The 26,561-nt window shown below is 47.8% G+C and overlaps 1 protein-coding gene across 1 annotated transcript in view; it reads right to left on the reverse strand.

Annotated features, from left to right (window-relative positions):
* lama1 (laminin, alpha 1) overlaps window positions 1-26,561 on the reverse strand; it is a 51,742-nt gene that overhangs the window by 9,515 nt on the left and 15,666 nt on the right. The window contains 23 exon segments of the mRNA XM_051940197.1: window positions 1-11; window positions 99-240; window positions 1,483-1,627; window positions 1,732-1,882; window positions 1,975-2,099; window positions 2,180-2,333; window positions 2,414-2,547; window positions 2,626-2,769; window positions 2,863-3,017; window positions 13,354-13,536; window positions 13,685-13,801; window positions 16,540-16,642; window positions 16,779-16,917; window positions 16,992-17,155; window positions 17,714-17,830; window positions 17,931-18,141; window positions 18,227-18,383; window positions 18,481-18,592; window positions 18,820-18,918; window positions 18,992-19,134; window positions 19,268-19,461; window positions 26,124-26,213; window positions 26,312-26,430. The exon segment at window positions 1-11 is cut by the window's left edge and continues 104 nt beyond it. Coding sequence (XP_051796157.1) covers window positions 1-11; window positions 99-240; window positions 1,483-1,627; window positions 1,732-1,882; window positions 1,975-2,099; window positions 2,180-2,333; window positions 2,414-2,547; window positions 2,626-2,769; window positions 2,863-3,017; window positions 13,354-13,536; window positions 13,685-13,801; window positions 16,540-16,642; window positions 16,779-16,917; window positions 16,992-17,155; window positions 17,714-17,830; window positions 17,931-18,141; window positions 18,227-18,383; window positions 18,481-18,592; window positions 18,820-18,918; window positions 18,992-19,134; window positions 19,268-19,461; window positions 26,124-26,213; window positions 26,312-26,430 — 3,109 coding nt within the window.

Here is a 26,561-nt window from a genome sequence, read left to right on the forward strand (position 1 = left end):
CCACCTGTCTCCTGGAGAACAGGAAGACAGACAGGTGAGGACACAGGCAACACACACCTGTCCTGTGACATCATCACCTCGCTACATCACAGTCTCACCTGATTGGTCTGGAGGCAGGAAGTCCTCCAATGTAGATGGGGTCGAGGTCGGAGCGGTTCAGGTCGGAGGCCGTTCCAGGAGACTCTGCCTCCAAAACCTCCTTCTCAGATGATTGGTCGGCCGCCATGATGGACAGGTACGCTGGACACACAGCAGCACGTCAGGACTAGTACCAGCCAGGTAGCAGTACCAGCCAGGTAGCAGTAACCATAGACATATATACGTAGACGCCTCATAGGCTGTCGAGAGACGTGCTACGGAGGCAAGAGGTACTGCTGAATCTCAAAGTGGAATTATTCGCAGAATTTTGAACCGATTGCCAAACTGTTTGATTTTTTAGAAACGTCACAGGTTTAGCTACTGTACAAGCTGCTCGGATTATTTTTACTATGCTGGTTTTGCCACTCAACACTTAAGCTACACACTATCTCCCTCTGACTCCAGCATAGTTATTTAAAGATGCCGGATTTCTGTTCAGCCTACGGATGCTCTAATGAGTGCTGTAAGGAAACAAGAGCTCGTGGGATTACTTTTCACATGTAAGATGTATGTAAGGAATAATATATTGTTAGCAGGTTGTCATAGCTAGAGTGAAATAAACGCAGACAAGACGGATAGAACCCCATCAGCTCCGTGTCTGGCTTCTACCCATGATCTAACAGCTCTCTGCATCATCCTGTGTATTACACAGCTGATTACCGGTGAAATAACTGATCTGAGACTATTTTTTGTTTAAAATTCGATGTTATGAATCTAGCATTCCTAGCATCAGCCTGTTACAAAGAAAAAAACAGACTTACTGCAGTAATTGGTGGGTTAGAATACAGCATCTGATAGATCTAATAATAGCCCTGATTTATGATGGAACTATTTTTGTTGTAGACAATTCTTTATCTTTGGCTACTTTTCTCACATGTTTAAGCTTTCCCAAAGAACGTGATTTATACACGTGATATAATAGTAATAATAACAGTAATAATAATAACAATAAAAATAATAGTAATAATAGCAGTAATAATAGTAATAATAATAATAATTGATATAATATTAATAGTAGTGATAATAATAATAACAATGATAATTATTCACAGTAGAAATAATAGCAGTGTCTATCTGTCTATCTATCTATCTAGTCTGGCGTTTGTTACAAGCAAACTCCGTCAAAATTTCTTGAGAATTGTGCGATTTATGACAACTTTAATTGTATAAGCACATCATTCCTCTATGGAAGTAATGCATTGTAGGAGCGAGTGGCCCCGATCCAAGATAGAGGCGCTGCAGGCACGCTGCTGGAGTGGGCGGCCGCAGTCAATGAGGCGTCTACTATATATGTCTATGGCAGTAACAGCCAGGTAGCAGTACCAGTAGTACTAGCAGTAGTACCTTTGCGTCTGTTCCTCTGCAGGGTGATCTTGAACCAGACTCCGCTGTTGTACTTCCTGTTGGACGTCAGGATCAGAGCACCTGAGCCCAGGTCAAAGGTCAGACGGACACGCCCCCCCACCATCTCCATGGACAGGAAGTCCCTCTGAAGGACCACAACAACACAACAACTCATCAAAACATCAAAACAACAACAGCAGTGTGTGTGTGTGTGCGTGTGTGTGTGTGTGTTAGCAGTGTGTGTCGTACCGTGTTGTTGGAGGCCAGGTACAGCAGTAATCCGTCCGGAGACAGAGTCTTAAACAGCAACACGATGGACGTGGAAGTCGCTCTCAGAGACTTCTGGACCAATGAGAAGCCAGAACCATCGAAGTGGAAGGACGTCTCCTCCGCCTGGGGACTGAGAGACAGACAAGTAGACAGACAGCTAGACAGGAGGAGAGACAGTGCCACACCTGTGTGTGTGTTCCAGGTGTGTTCCAGGTGTGCTACCTGCTGAAGCAGCCTCCACACTGCCCCTCTGTGCTGTCATAGTTCCAGAGGCCGATGTTGATCTCGTTGAGAGCAGCTTCTCCCAGACATCCCTGGAAGCTGGAGGTCCTCAGCGCTGCAGGGCTCTGATGACATCACACAGAGTTAGCACCTGTTCACCTGAAGCCTTGAACTCACCTGTACAGCTGAAGCGTATGAGCGTTACCTGTGTGTTTGCTCCCAGCCCTCCGACGTGGATCACCGTGTTTCTGTCGATGTCTAAAACTCGGGACGATCCCGGCGATGTTGCCGTTACCATGGGCAACGGTGGCGACTCAGAGTCCAGCTGATGGACCGACAGAGCGGCGCGGGCCCCGAACCTGTTGCAGTGATGACATCACCATCTGACATCAGAACAGACTCATCACCTGTAGAGGTCATGTGACGGGCGTGTTCTTACCGTGTGGCATTGATTCTCGTCCACCTGTTGTTGGTGATATCCAGTCCAGAGAAGTCCAGCCTGGAGACACCTGATCCCACGTCCCACAGCAGAGACACCTTCCCAGCATGCATCTCTACGGCCAGGAAGTCCACCTGGAACAGAGGCTGCAGTTAGACAGCTGCTGGGTCCACATGGAAGGGCGGGGCATCTCAGGTGTGTCAGGTGTGTACCGTGGTGTTGCTGCCCAGGTAGAACAGCAGGTTGTCGGGACGACTTGTCTTCAGGATCAGACTCAGAGTGTTGAAGTTACTCGACTCAATCTGTGGCCTGTAGGAGCGAACGCACTCCCTGTCTGCCTGCACCGCCACCTTTATCTATGACATCATCAACAGACAGACAGGTAGCTGATGTCACGGTGTTCACCATTGTGTGTGTGTGTGTGTGTGTGTGTGTGTGTGTGTCTGTACCGACGCTGCCTGTCTGCGGGCCTGGTCGATCAGCTCTCTGATGTCAGACAGGTTCCTGCTCAGCGTTTCTCCCAGAATGCTCAGCGGCTTGATCCTGTCCATCAAATGCCGGGACCGATGCTCCGCCTCCTCCAGCTTCCGCTGCGCGTCATTGGCTGAGGAAACAGGAAGTTAGTCCTCTGTGAGCATACGTCAGTGCGTTGCTTCGTCGCCTCATTATACACATCATCATCTGAATAAGGACTGTACAGCATAAAACGGTACGACAACAAACTGACTGAGAAAGATTTCAATGCGACGCAACACGACTGACAAAAACAAGAAACAGAATGACAGAAATGAGACACAAAACCACAAAAACAAGATATAACCAGAAGGAGACAAACAGGAAATGCATTCATGTGGGCCTGATGTTTAATTATTAGAATATATTATCTGTGCTCCAACAGTTTTATTTATTGACTCATATCAGACATGATCTAATATGAGTCAATAAATTTAAATGAATTGTGCGGTGATAACGTGGTGATGGTGAATGTGACGGTTCCACTGATCAGTGATGAAGCTGCCGAGTGGAAACACTGTCCTGATGTTCTCATAACAACCGACCTACGTTCTAGTCCCCTAAGGCTGGTTCCTGACGTTCTCAAAACAACCGACCTACGTTCTAGTCCCTCTAAGGCAGGTTTCTGATGTTCTCAAAACAACCAACCTACGTTCTAGTCCCTCTAAGGCAGGTTCCTGATGTTCTCAAAACAACCGACCTACGTTCTAGTCCCTCTAAGGCTGGTTCCTGATGTTCTCAAAACAACCGACCTACGTTCTAGTCCCTCTAAGGCAGGTTTCTGATGTTCTCAAAACAACCGACCTACGTTCTAGTCCCTCTAAGGCAGGTTCCTGATGTTCTCAAAACAACCGACCTACGTTCTAGTCCCTCTAAGGCAGGTTCCTGATGTTCTCAAAACAACCGACCTACGTTCTAGTCCCTCTAAGGCAGGTTTCTGATGTTCTCAAAACAACCGACCTACGTTCTAGTCCCTCTAAGGCTGGTTCCTGATGTTCTCAAAACAACTGAGTCCATCCATGTCCATGAGTTTTTATCTCAATTCTCAGACTTTTATCTGAATTAGTGCTCAGTTCAGACAAAGTTATTATTGTGGGTGACTTTAACATTCATGTTGACGTAGACAGCGACAGCCTTACAACAGCTTTTAATTCATTATTAGACTCAATTGGGTTTTCTCAACATGTAAATAAACCAACTCATAGTTTTAATCACACTCTTGACCTTGTCCTGACTTATGGCTTAGAAATTGAAGAGTTAACAGTATTTCCCCAGAACCCTCTTCTTTCTGACCATTTTATGATAACATTTCAATTTAAAGTAAAGGATTGTTTAGCAGCTGAGAACAAATATCATTACAGTAGGTGTTTGTCTGACAATTCAGTATCTAAATTTAAGGAAATAATACCCTCACTGTTTACTTCAGCAACATTTACTGATAAATCAGAAGGCAATTATTATTATTTTACCCCCACAGAAGTGGATTATTATGTTAATAATGCTTCAGCCTCACTGCGTACAACTCTTGATAGTGTTGCACCTGTAAAAAAGAAAGTTATATCTCAGAGAAGACTTGCTCCTTGGTATAATTCCCAGCTGCGGACTTTAAAGCAGGCATCCCGAAAGCTGGAAAGAAAGTGGTATTCCACTAATTCAGAGGTAGTGTATGTGGCTTGGAAAAATAGTCTAGTAATCTATAAAAAAGCTCTTCATAATGCCCGGACAACTTATTATTCATCTTTAATAGATGAGAACAAGAACAACCCTAGGTTTCTCTTTAGCACTGTAGCCAGGCTGACAAAGAGTCAGAGCTCTGTTGAACCTTGTATTCCTTTAGTTTTAACCAGTAACGACTTCATGAGCTTCTTTACGCATAAAATAGTTCTGATTAGAGATAAAATTAATCTGGCCCTTCCTACAAATGTCACAGATGCTTTTGAATTGGCTGTTAGACCTGATGAATCTTTAGAATTCTTCACTCCTATATGTCTCTCTGAACTAATTTCAACAGTTTCTACATCCAAACCATCAACATGTCTTTTAGATCCTATCCCAACTAGACTCTTCAAGGAGATTTTACCTTTAATTAATTCTTCAATGTTAGATCTGATTAATCTCTCTCTAGTAACAGGCTATGTACCACAGGCTTTTAAGGTTGCTGTCATCAAACCTTTGCTTAAAAAGCCCACTTTAGATCCAGATGTGTTAGCTAACTATAGACCGATATCCAACCTACCATTTCTCTCTAAAATTCTGGAAAGAACAGTTGCAAATCAATTGTGTGAACACCTACAAAGGAATAATTTGTTTGAAATGTTTCAGTCAGGCTTCAGAGTGCATCATAGCACAGAAACAGCTCTAGTGAAAGTTACTAATGACCTTCTCATAGCATCAGATAATGGACTAGTCTCTATACTTGTTTTGTTAGATCTTAGTGCAGCATTTGACACAATCGACCACAACATTTTATTACAGCGTCTAGAATATTCAATTGGCATTAAAGGAACAGCACTGGATTGGTTTAAATCCTACTTATCAGATAGGTTCCAGTTTGTGCATGTCAACAATAACTCTTCTGAGCAGACTAAAGTTAATCACGGAGTTCCTCAGGGTTCTGTCTTAGGACCGATACTTTTCACATTATACATGCTTCCTTTAGGCAATATTATTAGGAAGCATTGTATTAACTTCCATTGTTATGCAGATGACACACAATTGTATTTATCTATGAAGCCAGATGAAACTGATCAGTTAGCTAGACTGCAAGATTGTCTTAAGGACATTAAAACCTGGATGACTTTTAACTTCCTACTGCTAAATTCAGACAAAACTGAAGTCATTGTATTTGGCCCCAAACATCTTAGAAACTCGCTTTCAAAGCAAATAGTTACTCTGGATGGCATCACATTGGCCTCCAGTACTACTGTGAGGAATCTTGGAGTTATTTTTGACCAGGACATGTCCTTTAACTCACACATAAAGCAAGTCTGTAGGACTTCCTTTTTTCACCTGCGTAATATTGTAAAAATCAGGAACATTCTGTCTCAGAGTGATGCAGAAAAATTAGTTCATGCTTTTGTTACTTCCAGGCTTGACTATTGCAATTCCTTATTATCGGGTTGTCCAAATAGTTCTCTCAAACATCTACAGTTGATCCAAAACGCTGCTGCGAGAGTACTGACAGGAGTTAGCAAAAGAGATCATATTTCCCCTATACTTGCTTCTCTTCACTGGCTTCCTGTTAAATCCAGAATAGAATTTAAAATCCTTCTTCTGGCATATAAAGCTCTTAATAACCAATCTCCATCATATCTTAAAGATCTGATAGTACCTTATTATCCTAGTAGAACTCTTCGCTCTCAAACTGCAGGCTTACTTGTTGTTCCTAGAATTTCTAAAAGTAGAATGGGAGGCAGAGCCTTCAGTTATCAGGCGCCTCTCCTGTGGAACCTGCTCCCAGTTTGGGTTCGGGAGGCAGACACCCTCTCTATTTCTAAGACCAGGCTTAAAACGTTCCTTTTTGACAAATCTTATAGTTGGGGCTGACTGGGTGACCCACAGAGGTTCGGCTTGTGTCTTCATTGTACAGCTGACTCCCTCTTGGACGTCCCTTCGTTCTGCCCCTAGTCATGCTGCTATAGGCCTAGGCTGCTGGGGGACTTTTCTTGACGCACTGAGCCCTTCTCTATCTACCTTTACATTTAATATGTATACCGTTATTGCAGTACATTCACTCTGTTTCCCCCTGTGCTATTTCTCCGAGTGTCCCTGGTCCCAGAGCTGGATGCTTCAGATCTGCGGTCGATGTTCCACCAGCTGGTCCAGTCTCCACCATGTCCACTGTGGGATGCTGCTACTGACCTTCCACCAGCCCTCTGCTTCCAATTCCCTTTTTCCACGAGTCAACTCTGCATCGCCTTCAATATACTGTTATGCTAACTTACATACTGTTTGAATTTTACTGCTAGCTATATAAGGAGTATGTTTAATGTCAGAGCCGTACATCATAAGAGTAAACTATGAGTCAGTTTTCAATGTTAGCTTATACTTTGTCTGTGTCACATATCCTGTCATGCATGTATTCAAATGTGTGTTGTGTTTTCCTTGCTTTCTCACCCCTCCCTCTTCTCCCATCCCTCCCCCTTGCCCTCTTCTGTCCTTCTCAACCCGCCCGGCCAGCAGGCAGATGGGTCCCCCCTATTTGAGCCGGGTTCTGCTCGAGGTTTCTTCCCTGTTAAAAGGGTGTTTTCTTGCCACTGTCGCCTTTGGGCTTGCTCTGGGGGTCAGGCATATGGGTTCTGTAAAGCGTCTTGAGACGATTTGACTGTAATTGACGCTATATAAATAAAATTGAATTGAATTGAATTGAACTGACCTACGTTCTAGTCCCTCTAAGGCAGGTTTCTGATGTTCTCAAAACAACCGACCTACGTTCTAGACCCCTAAGGCTGGTTCCTGATGTTCTCATAACAACCGACCTACGTTCTAGTCCCTCTAAGGCAGGTTCCTGATGTTCTCAAAACAACCGACCTACGTTCTAGTCCCTCTAAGGCAGGTTCCTGATGTTCTCAAAACAACCGACCTACGTTCTAGTCCCTCTAAGGCTGGTTCCTGATGTTCTCAAAACAACCGACCTACGTTCTAGTCCCTCTAAGGCAGGTTTCTGATGTTCTCAAAACAACCGACCTACGTTCTAGACCCCTAAGGCTGGTTCCTGATGTTCTCAAAACAACCGACCTACGTTCTAGTCCCTCTAAGGCTGGTTCCTGATGTTCTCATAACAACCGACCTACGTTCTAGTCCCTCTAAGGCAGGTTTCTGATGTTCTCAAAACAACCGACCTACGTTCTAGTCCCTCTAAGGCAGGTTCCTGATGTTCTCATAACAACCGACCTACGTTCTAGTCCCTCTAAGGCAGGTTCCTGATGTTTTCATAACAACCGACCTACGTTCTAGTCCCTCTAAGGCAGGTTTCTGATGTTCTCAAAACAACCGACCTACGTTGTAGTCCCTCTAAGGCAGGTTCCTGATGTTCTCATAACAACCGACCTACGTTCTAGTCCCTCTAAGGCTGGTTCCTGATGTTCTCAAAACAACCGACCTACGTTCTAGTCCCTCTAAGGCAGGTTCCTGATGTTCTCATAACAATCGACCTACGTTCTAGTCCCTCTAAGGCAGGTTTCTGATGTTCTCAAAACAACCGACCTACGTTCTAGTCCCTCTAAGGCAGGTTCCTGATGTTCTCAAAACAACCGACCTACGTTCTAGTCCCTCTAAGGCAGGTTCCTGATGTTCTCATAACAACCGACCTACGTTCTAGTCCCTCTAAGGCTGGTTCCTGATGTTCTCAAAACAACCGACCTACGTTCTAGTCCCTCTAAGGCAGGTTCCTGATGTTCTCATAACAACCGACCTACGTTCTAGTCCCTCTAAGGCAGGTTCCTGATGTTCTCAAAACAACCGACCTACGTTCTAGTCCCTCTAAGGCAGGTTCCTGATGTTCTCATAACAACCGACCTACGTTCTAGTCCCTCTAAGGCAGGTTTCTGATGTTCTCAAAACAACCGACCTACGTTGTAGTTCCTCTAAGGCAGGATCCTGATGTTCTCAAAACAACCGACCTACGTTCTAGTCCCTCTAAGGCAGGTTCCTGATGTTCTCAAAACAACCGACCTACGTTCTAGTCCCTCTAAGGCTGGTTCCTGATGTTCTCAAAACAACCGACCTACGTTCTAGTCCCTCTTAGGCTGGTTCCTGATGTTCTCAAAACAACCGACCTACGTTCTAGTCCCTCTAAGGCAGGTTCCTGATGTTCTCATAACAACCGACCTACGTTCTAGTCCCTCTAAGGCTGGTTCCTGATGTTCTCAAAACAACCGACCTACGTTCTAGTCCCTCTAAGGCAGGTTCCTGATGTTCTCATAACAACCGACCTACGTTCTAGTCCCTCTAAGGCAGGTTCCTGATGTTCTCAAAACAACCGACCTACGTTCTAGTCCCTCTAAGGCAGGTTCCTGATGTTCTCATAACAACCGACCTACGTTCTAGTCCCTCTAAGGCAGGTTTCTGATGTTCTCAAAACAACCGACCTACGTTGTAGTTCCTCTAAGGCAGGATCCTGATGTTCTCAAAACAACCGACCTACGTTCTAGTCCCTCTAAGGCAGGTTCCTGATGTTCTCAAAACAACCGACCTACGTTCTAGTCCCTCTAAGGCTGGTTCCTGATGTTCTCAAAACAACCGACCTACGTTCTAGTCCCTCTTAGGCTGGTTCCTGATGTTCTCAAAACAACCGACCTACGTTCTAGTCCCTCTAAGGCTGGTTCCTGATGTTCTCAAAACAACCGACCTACGTTCTAGTCCCTCTAAGGCAGGTTTCTGATGTTCTCAAAACAACCGACCTACGTTCTAGACCCCTAAGGCTGGTTCCTGATGTTCTCAAAACAACCGACCTACGTTCTAGTCCCTCTAAGACAGGTTCCTGATGTTCTCATAACAACCGACCTACGTTCTAGTCCCTCTAAGGCTGGTTCCTGATGTTCTCAAAACAACCGACCTACGTTCTAGTCCCTCTAAGGCAGGTTCCTGATGTTCTCATAACAACCGACCTACGTTCTAGTCCCTCTAAGGCAGGTTTCTGATGTTCTCAAAACAACCGACCTACGTTCTAGTCCCTCTAAGGCAGGTTCCTGATGTTCTCAAAACAACCGACCTACGTTCTAGTCCCTCTAAGGCAGGTTCCTGATGTTCTCATAACAACCGACCTACGTTCTAGTCCCTCTAAGGCAGGTTTCTGATGTTCTCAAAACAACCGACCTACGTTGTAGTCCCTCTAAGGCAGGTTCCTGATGTTCTCAAAACAACCGACCTACGTTCTAGTCCCTCTAAGGCAGGTTCCTGATGTTCTCAAAACAACCGACCTACGTTCTAGTCCCTCTAAGGCTGGTTCCTGATGTTCTCAAAACAACCGACCTACGTTCTAGTCCCTCTTAGGCTGGTTCCTGATGTTCTCAAAACAACCGACCTACGTTCTAGTCCCTCTAAGGCAGGTTCCTGATGTTCTCAAAACAACTGACCTACGTTCTAGTCCCTCTAAGGCAGGTTTCTGATGTTCTCAAAACAACCGACCTACGTTCTAGACCCCTAAGGCTGGTTCCTGATGTTCTCAAAACAACCGACCTACGTTCTAGTCCCTCTAAGGCTGGTTCCTGATGTTCTCAAAACAACCGACCTACGTTCTAGTCCCTCTAAGGCAGGTTCCTGATGTTCTCATAACAACCGACCTACGTTCTAGTCCCTCTAAGGCAGGTTTCTGATGTTCTCAAAACAACCGACCTACGTTCTAGTCCCTCTAAGGCAGGTTCCTGATGTTCTCAAAACAACCGACCTACGTTCTAGTCCCTCTAAGGCTGGTTCCTGATGTTCTCAAAACAACCGACCTACGTTCTAGTCCCTCTAAGGCTGGTTCCTGATGTTCTCAAAACAACCGACCTACGTTCTAGTCCCTCTAAGGCTGGTTCCTGATGTTCTCAAAACAACCGACCTACGTTCTAGTCCCTCTAAGGCTGGTTCCTGATGTTCTCAAAACAACCGACCTACGTTCTAGTCCCTCTAAGGCAGGTTCCTGATGTTCTCATAACAACCGACCTACGTTCTAGTCCCTCTAAGGCAGGTTCCTGATGTTCTCAAAACAACCGACCTACGTACTAGTCCCTCTAAGGCAGGTTTCTGATGTTCTCAAAACAACCGACCTACGTTGTAGTCCCTCTAAGGCTGGTTCCTGATGTTCTCAAAACAACCGACCTACGTTCTAGTCCCTCTAAGGCTGGTTCCTGATGTTCTCAAAACAACCGACCTACGTTCTAGTCCCTCTAAGGCAGGTTTCTGATGTTCTCAAAACAACCGACCTACGTTCTAGTCCCTCTAAGGCAGGTTCCTGATGTTCTCAAAACAACCGACCTACGTTCTAGTCCCTCTAAGGCAGGTTCCTGATGTTCTCATAACAACCGACCTACGTTCTAGTCCCTCTAAGGCAGGTTTCTGATGTTCTCAAAACAACCGACCTACGTTCTAGTCCCTCTAAGGCAGGTTCCTGATGTTCTCATAACAACCGACCTACGTTCTAGTCCCTCTAAGGCAGGTTTCTGATGTTCTCATAACAACCGACCTACGTTCTAGTCCCTCTAAGGCAGGTTCCTGATGTTCTCATACCAAACCGACCTACGTTCTAGTCCCTCTAAGGCAGGTTCCTGATGTTTTCATAACAACCGACCTACGTTCTAGTCCCTCTAAGGCAGGTTTCTGATGTTCTCAAAACAACCGACCTACGTTGTAGTCCCTCTAAGGCAGGTTCCTGATGTTCTCATAACAACCGACCTACGTTCTAGTCCCTCTAAGGCTGGTTCCTGATGTTCTCAAAACAACCGACCTACGTTCTAGTCCCTCTAAGGCAGGTTCCTGATGTTCTCATAACAACCGACCTACGTTCTAGTCCCTCTAAGGCAGGTTTCTGATGTTCTCAAAACAACCGACCTACGTTCTAGTCCCTCTAAGGCAGGTTCCTGATGTTCTCAAAACAACCGACCTACGTTCTAGTCCCTCTAAGGCAGGTTCCTGATGTTCTCATAACAACCGACCTACGTTCTAGTCCCTCTAAGGCAGGTTCCTGATGTTCTCAAAACAACCGACCTACGTTCTAGTCCCTCTAAGGCAGGTTCCTGATGTTCTCAAAACAACCGACCTACGTTCTAGTCCCTCTAAGGCAGGTTCCTGATGTTCTCAAAACAACCGACCTACGTTCTAGTCCCTCTAAGGCAGGTTCCTGATGTTCTCATAACAACCGACCTACGTTCTAGTCCCTCTAAGGCAGGTTCCTGATGTTCTCAAAACAACCGACCTACGTTCTAGTCCCTCTAAGGCAGGTTCCTGATGTTCTCATAACAACCGACCTACGTTCTAGTCCCTCTAAGGCAGGTTTCTGATGTTCTCAAAACAACCGACCTACGTTCTAGTCCCTCTAAGGCAGGTTCCTGATGTTCTCATAACAACCGACCTACGTTCTAGTCCCTCTAAGGCTGGTTCCTGATGTTCTCAAAACAACCGACCTACGTTCTAGTCCCTCTAAGGCAGGTTCCTGATGTTCTCATAACAACCGACCTACGTTCTAGTCCCTCTAAGGCAGGTTTCTGATGTTCTCAAAACAACCGACCTACGTTCTAGTCCCTCTAAGGCAGGTTCCTGATGTTCTCAAAACAACCGACCTACGTTCTAGTCCCTCTAAGGCAGGTTCCTGATGTTCTCATAACAACCGACCTACGTTCTAGTCCCTCTAAGGCTGGTTCCTGATGTTCTCAAAACAACCGACCTACGTTCTAGTCCCTCTAAGGCAGGTTCCTGATGTTCTCATAACAACCGACCTACGTTCTAGTCCCTCTAAGGCAGGTTTCTGATGTTCTCAAAACAACCGACCTACGTTCTAGTCCCTCTAAGGCAGGTTTCTGATGTTCTCAAAACAACCGACCTACGTTCTAGTCCCTCTAAGGCAGGTTCCTGATGTTCTCAAAACAACCGACCTACGTTCTAGTCCCTCTAAGGCTGGTTCCTGATGTTCTCATAACAACCGACCTACGTTCTAGTCCCCTAAGGCTGGTTCCTGATGTTCTCAAAACAACCGACCTACGTTCTAGTCCCTCTAAGGCTGGTTCCTGATGTTCTCAAAACAACCGACCTACGTTCTAGTCCCTCTAAGGCAGGTTCCTGATGTTCTCATAACAACCGACCTACGTTCTAGTCCCTCTAAGGCAGGTTTCTGATGTTCTCAAAACAACCGACCTACGTTCTAGTCCCTCTAAGGCAGGTTCCTGATGTTCTCAAAACAACCGACCTACGTTCTAGTCCCTCTAAGGCAGGTTCCTGATGTTCTCAAAACAACCGACCTACGTTCTAGTCCCTCTAAGGCTGGTTCCTGATGTTCTCAAAACAACCGACCTACGTTCTAGTCCCTCTAAGGCAGGTTCCTGATGTTCTCATAACAACCGACCTACGTTCTAGTCCCTCTAAGGCAGGTTCCTGATGTTCTCATAACAACCGACCTACGTTCTAGTCCCTCTAAGGCAGGTTCCTGATGTTTTCATAACAACCGACCTACGTTCTAGTCCCTCTAAGGCAGGTTTCTGATGTTCTCAAAACAACCGACCTACGTTCTAGTCCCTCTAAGGCTGGTTTCTGATGTTCTCAAAACAACCGACCTACGTTCTAGTCCCTCTAAGGCAGGTTCCTGATGTTCTCAAAACAACCGACCTACGTTCTAGTCCCTCTAAGGCTGGTTTCTGATGTTCTCAAAACAACTGACCTACGTTCTAGTCCCTCTAAGGCAGGTTCCTCAGGTGGTTCTAACATCTGTCTGACTCAGGAACGTTCCGGCTCACCTGTAGAATAAGTGTTAGCCACCAGCTGGTTGGTCTCCCTCACGGTGGCGTTGGTGTTCTCCACCACAGAAGAAGAGTCATTCAGCTGCTGTGTGAGTGTCTGCAGCCGCTGCAGCGCCCCCCGCAGGCCGGACTGGAGCGCTGCAGTCTGGACCTTAGCCCGTTGCAACGGCACGGACCAACCTGGAAGAACACAACCAGATTCAGAGGATCAGAGGGTCGATGGTAGGACGCCTCCTGGAGATCAGGCTGGACCGTCCCTCACAGTAATCAGATCACAGTAATCAGATTACTGTGAGGTGATCCAGGACCAGGGTTCCAGTTGACTCACCAGTAGACAGGCTGTGCAGCTCTCTGATTGGCTGATGGAGAAGGAGACTGGAGTTACCGACACCGTCTCTGACCAATTGCAACCTGCTGGTCACCATGGAAACCTTCAGCTGTAGGTCTGTGGAGGAGAGAATGAAGTCAGGTTTCTGAACTGGAGAAGTTTGCTAGAACCTGTTCTTCAGCTGCTCTGACATGGAGGTCAGACATCTGCCAGATGTGGTTCCTGCCACAGACATGGTAGAAGAACAAGCCCCGCCCATTAGCCTAGCGTCTAACTGCAGAGAGCTGCAACATCCCGTCAGCGAATCAGAACTCTGGTTGTACAGGTGTGTGGAGAGAGTTCTTGTTGAGACTCTACAGGACAGGTGCCAAACTCTGGCCCACAGTGTCGTTATATTTGGCCGGTGACGTGAAACCAAATAACTACCAGAGCTGTCCCACTTTAAAGTTTGAAAATGTAAAAAATAAATTTCACAGTGAAACTTCTGATATCCACATTTTCACCATTTTTGGGAAATCTTTGAACATTTTTTGGTGGAAAAAAAGAAATGTTAAAAATGTTTCAAAATCAACCAAAATGCAGCGAATTTTACTGCATTTTAGTTGATTTTTATGTGAATGTTCTTAACGAAAATATTAGAAGTTTTATTGATACACACGTGGACAAAATTGTTGGTACCCCTCAGTTAAAGAAGGAAAAACCCACAATTCTCACTGAAATCACTTGAAACTCACAAAAGTAACAATAAATAAAAATTTATTGAAAATTAAATAATCAAAATCAGCCATCACTTTTGAATTGTTGATTAACATAATTATTAAAAAAAAAAACTAATGAAATAGGGCTGGACAAAAATGATGGTACCCATAACTTAATATTTTGTTGCACAACCTTTTGAGGCAATCACTGCAATTAAACAATTTCTGTATTTGTCAATGAGCGTTCTGCAGCTGTCAACAGGTATTTTGGCCCACTCCTCATGAGCAAACAGCTCCAGTTGTCTCAGGTTTGATGGGTGTCTTCTCCAAATGGCATGTTTCAGCTCCTTCCACATATGTTCAATGGGATTCAGATCTGGGCTCATAGAAGGCCACTTTAGAATACTCCAACGCTTTTCTCTCAGCCATTCTTGGGTGTTTTTGGCTGTGTGTTTTGGATCGTTGTCCTGTTGGAAGACCCATGACCTGCGACTGAGACCAAGCTTTCTGACACGAGGCAGCACATTTCTCTCCAGAATGCCTTGATAGTCTTCAGATTTCATCGTACCTTGCACACTTTCAAGACACCCTGTGCCAGATGCAGCAAAGCAGCCCCAAAACATTACTGAGCCTCCTCCATGTTTCACCGTAGGGACAGTGTTCTTTTCTTCGTATGCTTGGTTTTTGAGTCTATGAACATAGAGTTGATGTGCCTTACCAAAAAGCTCCAGTTTGGTCTCATCTGTCCAAAGGACATTCTCCCAGAAGCTTTGTGGCTTGTCAACATGCATTTTTGCAAATTCCAGTCTGGCTTTTTTATGAGTTTTTTTCAGCAGTGGTGTCCTCCTTGGTCGTCTCCCATGAAGTCCACTTTGGCTCAAACAACGACGAATGGTGCGATCTGACACTGATGTACCTTGGCCTTGGAGTTCACCTTTAATTTCTTTGGAGGTTGCTCTGGGCTCTTTGGATACAATTCCAACGATCCGTATCTTCAATTTGTCATCAATTTTCCTCTTGCGGCCACGTCCAGGGAGGTTGGCTACTGTCCCGTGGGTCTTGAACTTCTGAATAATATGAGCCACTGTTGTCACAGGAACTTCAAACTGTTTAGAGATGGTCTTATAGCCTTTACCTTTAAGATGTTTGTCTATCATTTTTTTTCGGATGTCCTGGGACAATTCTCTCCTTCGCTTTCTGTTGTCCATGTTCAGTGTGGTACACACCTTTTCACCAAACAGCAGGGTGACTACTTGTCTCCCTTTAAATAGGCAGACTGACTGATTATGAGTTTGGAAACACCTGTGATGTCAATTAAATGACACACCTGAGTTAATCATGTCACTCTGGTCAAATAGTTTTCAATCTTTTATAGAGGTACCATCATTTTTGTCCAGGCCTGTTTCATTAGTTTGTTTTTTTAAATAATTATGTTAATCAACAATTCAAAAGTGATGGCTGTTTTTGATTATTTAATTTTCAATAAATTTTTATTTATTGTTACTTTTGTGAGTTTCAAGTGATTTCAGTGAGAATTGTGGGTTTTTCCTTCTTTAACTGAGGGGTACCAACAATTTTGTCCACGTGTGTATATATGGAATCACTTTAGAAATTTTTAGGATTTTTTTTTAAAGATTTTTACTAATTTTTTGAAAATATTTATAATAATTTTCTTGCCATATTTGGGGGATTTTTTTAAAAGTAAAACTTTTAAGGAATTATTGGAATTTTCTTCCTGAAGGTTTTGCAAATTTTTCTAAATTTGGAGAATTTTTTGCTGAATTTTTAGATTTTTTCAGACAAGGAAACAATATTTTTTGAGGACAACAGGAGGGTTCATCAAATTTAGCCCTCAAAGAAAATATAATGAACTATAAAGACTTGAACAAAGAATACATATTTTTAGTAGTGAAAGGACTCAAAAAATGAAAATATATTTATGCTGTCCTCACTCCGAAGCATCTACTTACTTTTATTTCTGTGAATGCTCTGAAGAAACATTTTTTTATATTTCTTTTTTTCACCAAAAAATGTTCAAAGATTTCTCAAAAATGTTGAAAATGTAGACATCAAAAGTTTCACTGTGAACATATATTTTTCTCCACATTTTCAGACAGGCCCATTTGATCCACAGGACGACACCAGGGTTAAACTCACCTTCAGCTGCTGCACCGATCCCTCGACTGTCCTCCAACACAGCACAGCTCATGTTCAGTTTGGCCCCGCCCTCCTCCGCCAGTGTCTGCTCTGATTGGACGCTCTGCCACACACACACACACACACACACACACACACACACACACACACACACACACACACACACACACACACAGGTAGGTTAGTGAGTCTAAAATGGTTCATCTGGATCTGATCTGACATACAGGTGGGTTGAGTACCATGTTGGCGGCGTGTGAGGCGGACTCCAGGGCGGTCCACGCCATCAGCTGGGCGGAGTAAACCTGCTCAGTGATGTCACTGTCCAGCTCAACCAATTGGCTGCCGTTCTGGGACGTATTACACACCACTGCCAGCGAGCTGAGAGAAGAGTTTAGATTTTAGCAACACAGAAATACACACATTTATCTACACACACGCACACACACAATTACCTGTACAGGGAGTGGGCGTGGCTTTGTAAAAGGTGGGCGTGGTTCTCTGCGCGATAAACATTCTCCAGAGCATCTGTCTGCTTCAGTCCAACCACCAAATCATCCACCTGTCTCCTCAGCAGGGGGCGCCACTGATCCAACTGGCTGTCCAACACCTCCACCTGCTGGTCAGGTGAGGTATTACACTAATTAACATGAAGCCACCTGCTGGTCAGGTGAGGTATTACACTAATTAACATGAAGCCACCTGCTGGTCAGGTGAGGTATTACACTAATTAACATGAAGCCATCTGCTGGTCAGGTGAGGTATTACACTAATTAACATGAAGCCACCTGCTGGTCAGGTGAGGTATTACACTAATTAACATGAAGCCACCTGCTGGTCAGGTGAGGTATTACACTAATTAACATGAAGCCACCTGCTGGTCAGGTGAGGTATTACACTAATTAACATGAAGCCACCTGCTGGTCAGGTGAGGTATTACACTAATTAACATGAAGCCATCTGCTGGTCAGGTGAGGTATTACACTAATTAACATGAAGCCACCTGCTGGTCAGGTGAGGTATTACACTAATTAACATGAAGCCACCTGCTGGTCAGGTGAGGTATTACACTAATTAACATGAAGCCATCTGCTGGTCAGGTGAGGTATTACACTAATTAACATGAAGCCACCTGCTGGTCAGGTGAGGTATTACACTCTGTTGAAGGCCTGCTTACTGCGCTGCTGTTGGTTAAATCTTCTGTCAGACCAATGGCATCCTCCAGGTGCAGCTGACTGTCCTCCATCAGTCCGTCCACAGACAGAAACACAGCAGACAGGTTCTGGTGGGCAGACTGAAAGACAGACAGGTAGACAGACAGACAGGAATCACGATGTATAAAAATAGGTTTAAGTATCACCTGTCTGTATGTGTGTGTGGGTGTGTGTGTTCACCTCATACTGGTATAGCAGAATGTGTGTGCTGTCCAGCAGAGTGTGTGTTTCTGTGTTTTGTTGTGCAGCGCTGTTCAGGTGTGTCTCTGCGTGGTTCAGTGTTGCCATGGCAACAGTCATGGCGGTAGAGAGGGGGCGGAGCCTGTTGTCCAGCGCCGCCCTGCTGGACAGGAGGTCCTGCTGCAGCGATTGGATGAGAGACTCTGACAGGCTGCAGACAGGGAGAGAGCGTTACCACGGCAACCTGTTGGTTTGTTTTTTTTGCTTGTTTACTGAAATGTGTTTGTTAAACTCACCTGAGCTCTTGATTGGCTGTTGCCATTGCAGCCGTTAGATTGACAGCTCTGATGGTCTCCAACAGTGACATCACCTCCTGCAGCAGACGCGTTTGATTGGCTGAGTCAAGCTCATCGTCCATGCTCTGATTCAGATGCCCCGCCTCCCTCTGCAGGACTGGACCAATCACACGTCAGCATTTATTGCAACATTTTCTGCTTGTCATGATGTCACTATGATACTTCAGTGATGTCATACTTGGTCAGTGTTTTACCCTGAATGCTGTCTTGCAGGCTGCCGATGCTCTCCAGCAGCAGTGCACCCTGGGAAAAGCTGCTGTTGGTGGACACGCCCACTTCCACCAGGTCATCAGATAGACGACTGACCTGTCCAATCAGGATGCAGAAAAATGGACACTGTATTTATCACGTCTGTGTACAGATCAACCTAGGTTGTTTACATTATAACGAATAAAAATAAATACAGAATATAAAATAATGGAATTAGACTAATATTATGTCTGTTGTCATGACAACCAGCAAACCACAGCTCAGATTTCATGGATTAAATTCAGGTTCCACAGCAGTATGTACAGGTGTTCAGGTGTGTCTACCTGCTTCAGCACAGCGCTGATGTCAGAGGTCAAGTGATGTAGGTTGTCCTCCGCTCTGGACAGGTGAACCGTGATGGAGCTGTTCTCTGACAGCCTCACCTGGACAGAGAACAGGTAACAGGTGAGCTGACAGAACGGAGCGTGCTCAGTGTGACGGTGGATGTGTCTCTACCTGCAGGTCTCTGCTCTGATTGAGCAGCAACGCCAGCTGCCGGTATGTCGCCATGGCAACACCGCTGAGGTTGACAGACAGGTGGAGGTGGTTCAGTTTGTTAAGGTCATCCAGGAGAACACCGGTACAGTCATCATCACAGGCTGGAGGAGGAAACATGGCTTCTGAGGACATGCTACTGATATTACACTGTATGTTGCTGTGTGTGTACAGTGTATGTGTGTTAGTTTATGTATCTGTGTGTTACTGTGTGTTAGTGTGTGTAGTTGTACTCACACACACACTCTGCCCCCTGCAGGACGTGCTTGTCGTCACACTGGTCACATGACCTTCCCGTGTTGCCCGGCCGACACTCACACTGTCCAGTCAGAACATCACACTGAGGGTGGAGGGAGCCCCGCCCACTGCAGCTACAGCGTTGGCACACGCCTCCCGACACCAAGGGGTTTCCATAGTAACCAACAGAACACCTGCGGGATGACAGGTTTATTAACTTATCATCTGAATCCTGAACAACAACTGTCCGACGGTCCTTGAACACATCATCTGCAAACATCCAGAGAGGCTGAACCACAGGCAGGAAAACGAAGGTTACGCATGTAACCACGGTTTTATGAACCCTGGATGACTGCCAGAGGCAGTTCTTCTCACTGGATGTCTCCATCTCGCACAAGCGCAGGTTGAGTATTAATATCAACAAAGTCACGTGTGACCCCGGACGACTCGTGGCAGGTATAACTACCGGTGTCGTCCGGGCACTCATTCCCACAGAGTCTTTTCGCGACTTGGGGGTTCCGAGCGACTGAGAACTCTGGCAGTCATCAAGGGTTCATAAAACCGTGGTTACATGCGTAACCTTTGTTTTATTTCACCCTTCCTGACTGCCAGAGGCAGTTCTTCTCACTGGATGACTCATACCAACAGTGTCACGAGGAATCCAGGGCACCTCCTCCTTAAGATGAAGCAGAGGAACCCGGCTGAAGGACCACCCTGAGTGGATGGGGGTGGCCACGTTGACTCTGTAGTACTTCGTGAATGTGTTCGGCACTGCCCACGAGGCTGCTGCACATATATCCTCCACAGGCACCCCTCTAAACAATGCCCATGAAGCAGATACGCTTCTAGTGGAATGGCACTTCACTCCAGATGGTAAGGTCTCGCCTGCCAACTCGTACGCACGTGAAATGGCCTCGACGATCCAGTTGGATAGGCGCTGTTTGGAGAGAGCGCTACCCTTCTTGGCACCACTATGACACACGAAGAGATCCTCCGACCTCCGTATGTGGACAGTGGCATCCAGATATGCCCTTAAGGCCCGCACTGGACAAAGCTGTTCCCGCCGTACGTCCACCTCTTCCAGCTGGGGGTCAAACTGAGCCAGCTGAATGGGTCTATTGAGGTGTGAGTGTGCCAGCGCCTTTGGCAGAAATGCCATATTTGGCCACAGAGTTACACCCGAGCCATCTGAGTTCCACCTCAGACAGGAGTTGCTCACTGACAAGGCATGTAGCTCTCCTACCCACTTCGCTGTTGTCATGGCAAGGAGAAAAGTCGTCTTCACCGACAGCCATTTAAGTTCTGCCCGGTCAAGCGGCTCAAAGGGAGGCCCGCATAGGGCATCCAACACTATGGGCAGATCCCAGGCTGGAGTCCTCCGCGGCTCCCCTCAAGAAGAGGGACACGAGCCTGTGACACCCAATTGTGTGGCCGTCCACTGCCACATGCCTGGAGGAAATAGCTGCAGTATACACCTTCAGGGTTGAGAGAGAATGACCCTTGTCCAATAGAGACTGAAGAAACTCCAGAACCGCTGGGAAAGAGCAGCTAACTGGGTCAAGACCACGACTCCAACACCAGTTCGAGAACAACTTCCACCTGTTTGCATACTGCAGCCGCGTTGACGGGGCTCTGGCCTGCAGGATCGTTGCCCTGACAGGCTCTATGCAGCAGCTCAGCATGGGGTCCGGCCCCCCAGCGGTCATACCCACAGTTGAAGGCGGCTGGGGCAGGGATGCCAGATCCGACCTTCCAGTTGGGACAGAAGATCCTTCCTGTCGGGGAGGCACCAGGGTGTCCCGCGACAGAGTCTGCGCAGCATCAGAAACCAAGTTCTGGCAGGCCAGAACGGGGCCACTAAGAGGAGTTGGTGCTCCTAATGGAGCACCCTGAGTAGTGTTGGCTATATCAGGGGAAAGGGCGGAAAGGCATAGAGAAGTCCTCCCGGCCACTCGTGAGCCAGAGCGTCCTCTCCCAAAGGATTGCTTTCCTCCCTCAGTGAGAACCAAAGGGGGCATTGGGCTGTCTCGCGTGAGGCAAAGAGGTCCACCTCCGCCTCTCCGAATATGCTCCATATGGTCTGTACCACCCCTGGATGAAGCCGCCATTCTCCCGGAAGGAGCCTCTGATGGGAGAGGAAATCTGCGACCTGGTTCTGCTCCCCCGGCAGATACATGGCTCGGAGGCTGGTCAGGCAGGGGGCTGCCCATCGCAGCAGATCCTGCGACACCGGCAGCATACGGGCTGACCTGGTACCCCCCTGGTGGTTTATGTGAAACACGGCAGAGACGTTGTCCGACCGTATCAGCACGTGCTTCCTGCTGAGGTATGGCATGAAAGTCCTGAGCGCTAGGTGCACGGCTCGCAGCTCCAGCACATTGACATGCTCCTGGCTCTCCCGGGCTGACCACTGTCCCTGAGCCATCCTGCCCTGCCAGACAGCCCCCCAACCTGAAAGGCAGGCATTGGTAGTCACTGTCTCCCAACGAAATGAGATGGCACCCAGGGAGACACCCTGTACCATATAGGCCCTGCTTCTCCATGGTGACAGGGCCCTCAGGCAGCCCTATGACACCCTGAGCTTCTTGCACCTGTGCCACCTGGCATCTAGGTGAAAGCTGTTCAGACACCTTTGCAGGGGGCGTACCGACCGTAGGCCCAGAGGCACGACAGCAGATGTGGCTGTCAGTTTGCCCAGAAGGCGGAGGTAAAGGCTGTAAGGCAGTGCTGCCCCTCTTCGAAACCAAAGCAGGAGGCCTAGGATGTCGTCCACCCGTTGCTGTGATGGGCGGGCCCTCATAATGACAGAATCCAGAGCTAGCCCGATGAAGGTTGTACTCTGGGAAGGAGACAGAGAGCTCTTCTCTCTGTTCACCCTGAGTCCCAACTGTGCCATGTGCGAGAGGAGGACGGCTGTGTCCTGGACTGCCCAAGAACGGGATGGTGCGCAGATCAGCCAGTCATCCAGATATGTCATGATCTTCATGCCTCGGGACTGCAGGGGTGAAAGGGCCACAGCGATGCAGCGCGTGAACACCCGTGGGGACAAAGACAGCTCAAACGGAAGTACTGTGAACTGGAAGTGGTGGCCCCTGAATGCAAAACGCAGGAACCGCCTGTGGCAAGGTGCGATCGGAATGTGGAAATAAGCGTCCTTCAGGTCCACTGAAGTGAACCACTCCCCCTTGGCAACAGTATGAAGAACATCCTTTGTGCTCAACATGTGGAATCGCAGCGTCTTTAAAAACCAGTTCAGTCCCCTGAGATCTAGGACAGGGCGAAATCCACCACTTTTCTTGCTTACAGAAAATAGGTCGAGTAGAACCCCTTGGGCCTGGAGAGGGGGTCCACTGGCTCGATGGCACCCTTGGACAGGAGGGTGGACAACTCCTAGACCAGGGCTTAAGTCTTCGCCGGGTCAATGATGACAGTCATCCTGACCCGGCTGGAGGTTGGGGGCCGGCGTCGGAATTGAAGCCTGTAACCCTGGGCCAGTGTGGACAAGACCCAGGGGTCTGAAGTACAGGCTGCCCAGCAGCGGAGCTGCTGCTGGGAGAAAAGACCGACCGCCGGCCCCGAGGCCTCAGTTCCTGCGCCCCCTGTCTCCTGGGGCCTTGGGGGGGCGCCATGAGGGTTCCGAGGCATGATGATCTCGGGGTAAATCAGTGGGGCCATGCCGAAAGCGGGCTCATCCCCCAGTGGGGCGTTGAGGCCCTCTATAATGGGAAGGTTGAGACGGTGGTTGGGAGCGCTCCCGGGAAACACCCGCTGGACCCCCAGGCCTTCTGGAAGGCGGCATGTCCCAGGTGGCAGTTCTCAGGGCTTGCCGCCTGGTCTGGTCGGCTTGCACCATCTGCTCCAGAAGCTGGACTGCCGCCGAGCCAAACAGCTCCCCAGGTTCCACTGGGACTGCACGGAGGGTCCTCCGGCATGTCTCTGACAGGGGTGACTGAGCCAGCCATACTTGGCGGCGGGTCTGGACTAAAGTGGACATAAGGCGCCCCAGTTCCCGGGACATAAGGGCAAAAGCCTGCAATGAGGCGTCGCTCAGGCTGGTAGTGAATGCGTCCGCAGTCGTCTGTTGCAGGGAAGCCGACAGGGCCAGCATGAGGTGGGAGAGGGAATTACCAATACGGCCCATGCGTGCTGCTGTGTCATATGTCCTGGACAGCAGGTCATCACTGACCCTGCACTGCTGCCGGGGGCACCTGGCCTCAGGTCTCAGAGCCTCGTCTGGGGGGACAATAAGAGAGGCAATAGCAGATTCAACAGATGGCATGCGGCTCAGACCAAATTTAGCCGCATCCTGCATGGCTGCCAGAATGCGTCCATCAGACGTCAACCGTGAGAGAGCCTTCAAGTCCCTCCAGCAGGCCTGCAGCTCCCTCAGGTATTCCCTGGAGGGAGGAATCGAAAAGCTAGCTGGAGCTGAGGCGCGTCTGAAAAAGCCGCTTGCAGGAGGCTGGTCAGGCTGCTACGAGTCCAGGTGCAATCTAGCCAGGGCCATACGACTTATCGACCCCACTGAGTCATCCTCGGACCCCCTCACCGATCCGCGGGCTGACGAACGGGAACCCGATCCAAAGGCGTGGGAGGGCCCCTCCCCACCGTCCTCATCATTGAAAAGCGCAGCCGAATAATTATTAATTATTCTTTCATTTATTTATTTATTTATTGTTTGTTTGGTTTTCTGTTCTCTTGTGTATGTGTTTGCTTGTTTGTCTTATTGATGGGTAATTATTAGTTGGGAATAACACAACACCTGATATTCTTCAGATGTAATAGCATTGCTTGCTGGACCCTGTCCCTGTCCATCCCCTCTTGTCCTGTCCACCCCTTTGTTTCCCCTCACATCACCACTGAGGTGTAGCACTGCCCTCCCTGGCTCTTAAACAGGGTAATGTAATAAAAAGTGTCAGCTTAGCTTTCAGGGAGGGCTGGTGATGGTCACACGCATGCACTAAATAATAAGATATTTGGCTGCAAGACTAAAATATGCATTAATCTCATAAAGTGTTGACACCCCTTTCATGGAGTTAAACAATGAGAATAAATGCAGACAAAGAAAAAAAAAAAAAAAAAAGAAAAGCGCAGCCGAAGCCGCCACAGAAATAATGTCCTCTTCTGGGGCCAGCTCCGGCATTGGGGGAGTCCCAATGCTTCCCCTCTCCCTAACAGTAGGGCGCAGAGACAGGAGGAGTGACTTCATCTCGGCCAACTCGCTAGACAGCTGATCTACCTTAGTAGACAGCGTGTCCGCCCTAGCCTTCTTCCTACATGAGGGGCCACCCAGAGCCTCCGACGCCTTCCGCCGAGACTGGCCTGGCTGAGAAAGAGATGGGACCACTGACTGAGGGGGGCCTGTTTCCCCCACTAAGCATTCCACCTCCGACAGTCTAGCAGCCCTCAATGTGCGTGGCATGAAGCTACAATTCATACACGAGTCCTCTGATAAACCTTCCCTCAGATGTTCGATACCCAGACACGAGGGGCAGAGATCGTGGCCGTCCTCAGGGTGAAGGGGGGCCATACAGGTAGCACAGAAATGGGAGCTTAGCATGGTGCAGCTACAGGAAGTCACAAACAGCTAGCACCAGTGAGAGTCACTACGTTAGCTGTGTAATAATTATGTGCTTCAGTGAGGGGGGAGCGAGAGCGCGGCTGTCACCGGCACTACGGCCGAGGGAGCCGATAGCAAGCGTGCACGCGCCTGTCGGAGCACTAACTGTCTGAACCAGGGAGAGCACTATGTTACTGCGCAACACACACAACACCGATCAGTACAATCAAGAGCACTGTGCTAGCTGCTTAACACACACAAGCTTCAGTGAGAGGGCAGCGAGAGCATGGCCGTCACTGGTATCTGTACAACAACAGCAAGCACTAGCGAGAGCACTACGCCAGCTGTGTAACACTCACAAGCGTCAGTGAGAGGGCAGCGAGAGCACGGCCGTCACTGGTATCAGCACAACAACAGTCAACGCTAGCGAAAGCACTATGGTAAACGTGTAATACAAGCTTCAGTGAGGGGGCAGCGGAGCGTGGCCATCACTGGTCTCGGTTAGGGGCAGCGAGCTAACTTGTGTCGACACGCCAAGCGTTAGCTCCGATTGAGGCGGCTACATGGAACGAACACGCTCTTGGTAGCGCCTAGCCCCTGCTAACTAAGTAGAAGCTGTACTAATATGGTCTGGTAGAACAGGCAGCAAGAACTCTACCTTCGCTGACCTCTTAAGACAGTCGATGCCGAGCTTTGCACGCTCTTATCGGTCGTCCACGCCAGGCTAACGCCGCTCCTTCCTGAAACGGGAAACTTGTTGCAGCCTCTGGAGGGTGAACAGCTCGCGACTCCGACTTGCAGTCTCGAGGCTACCGGCGACAACCCTTTCCTCAAATGCTATTATTAGCTCCTGCTATCAGCAGGTGACCTGCGTAAGCGAGAAGAGTCAAGGGAATGAGTGCCCGGATGACACCGGTAGTTATACCTGCCACGGGTCATCCGGGGTCACACATGACTTTGTTGATATTAATGCTCGACCTGCGCTTGCGCGAGATGGAGACATCCAATGAGAAGAACTGCCTCGAGCAGTCAGGAAGGGTGAAATAAAACCAAACATCTACAGGATGAGGAGATGTAGGAGCTCCAGGAGGAAGCAGCTGGAGGTTCTGGTAGAAGCTTCTAGAAACATTTCTAGAAACCTCTTCTAGAATTTCCAGCTGTTTTCTACCAGAACCTGGATGACTAAGAACCTCCATGGAAGTCTGAGGAGACACCATTAGCTCAGTTCTAGTCCTACTGACAGAAGACATTTCTGTCCTCCTTCATGCCTCCTGAAGGTCTCCAGCAGGTTCTCACCTCTCACAGTATCTGCCTTCGTAGCCGGTCTGACAGGCAGTGCAGCGGAAATCACCAAACACTCCCTCAGACACACAGGTGGGACTGAAACTGGGACAGGAAGTACAGTTCAATACAGGAAGTACAGGAAGCATGGGTCATTACAGAAAATAAACATAACAGAGGTGTTAGGAGCAGCTGCAGGTTACCTGTTGTCCTGCAGGGGGCAGGCACACAGTGAGCAGTCGCTGATGGAGCCGCTGACGTTCCCATGATACCCCGGGGCACACAGCTCACAGCTCCGCCCACTGGTGTGATGCTGACAGTCCTGCACCAATCAAACGCCTTTAATCTGCAGTCAAAAGCTTCTACTACTCTATGTACAAAATTAGCATGTTAGCACTCATTACATTTGCAAGCATTAATAAATATGTATTAGCACATGTTAGCCTGCATTAG

Source organism: Acanthochromis polyacanthus, chromosome 20 (genome assembly GCF_021347895.1).
Source record: "Acanthochromis polyacanthus isolate Apoly-LR-REF ecotype Palm Island chromosome 20, KAUST_Apoly_ChrSc, whole genome shotgun sequence".
Lineage (NCBI taxonomy): Eukaryota > Metazoa > Chordata > Actinopteri > Pomacentridae > Acanthochromis > Acanthochromis polyacanthus.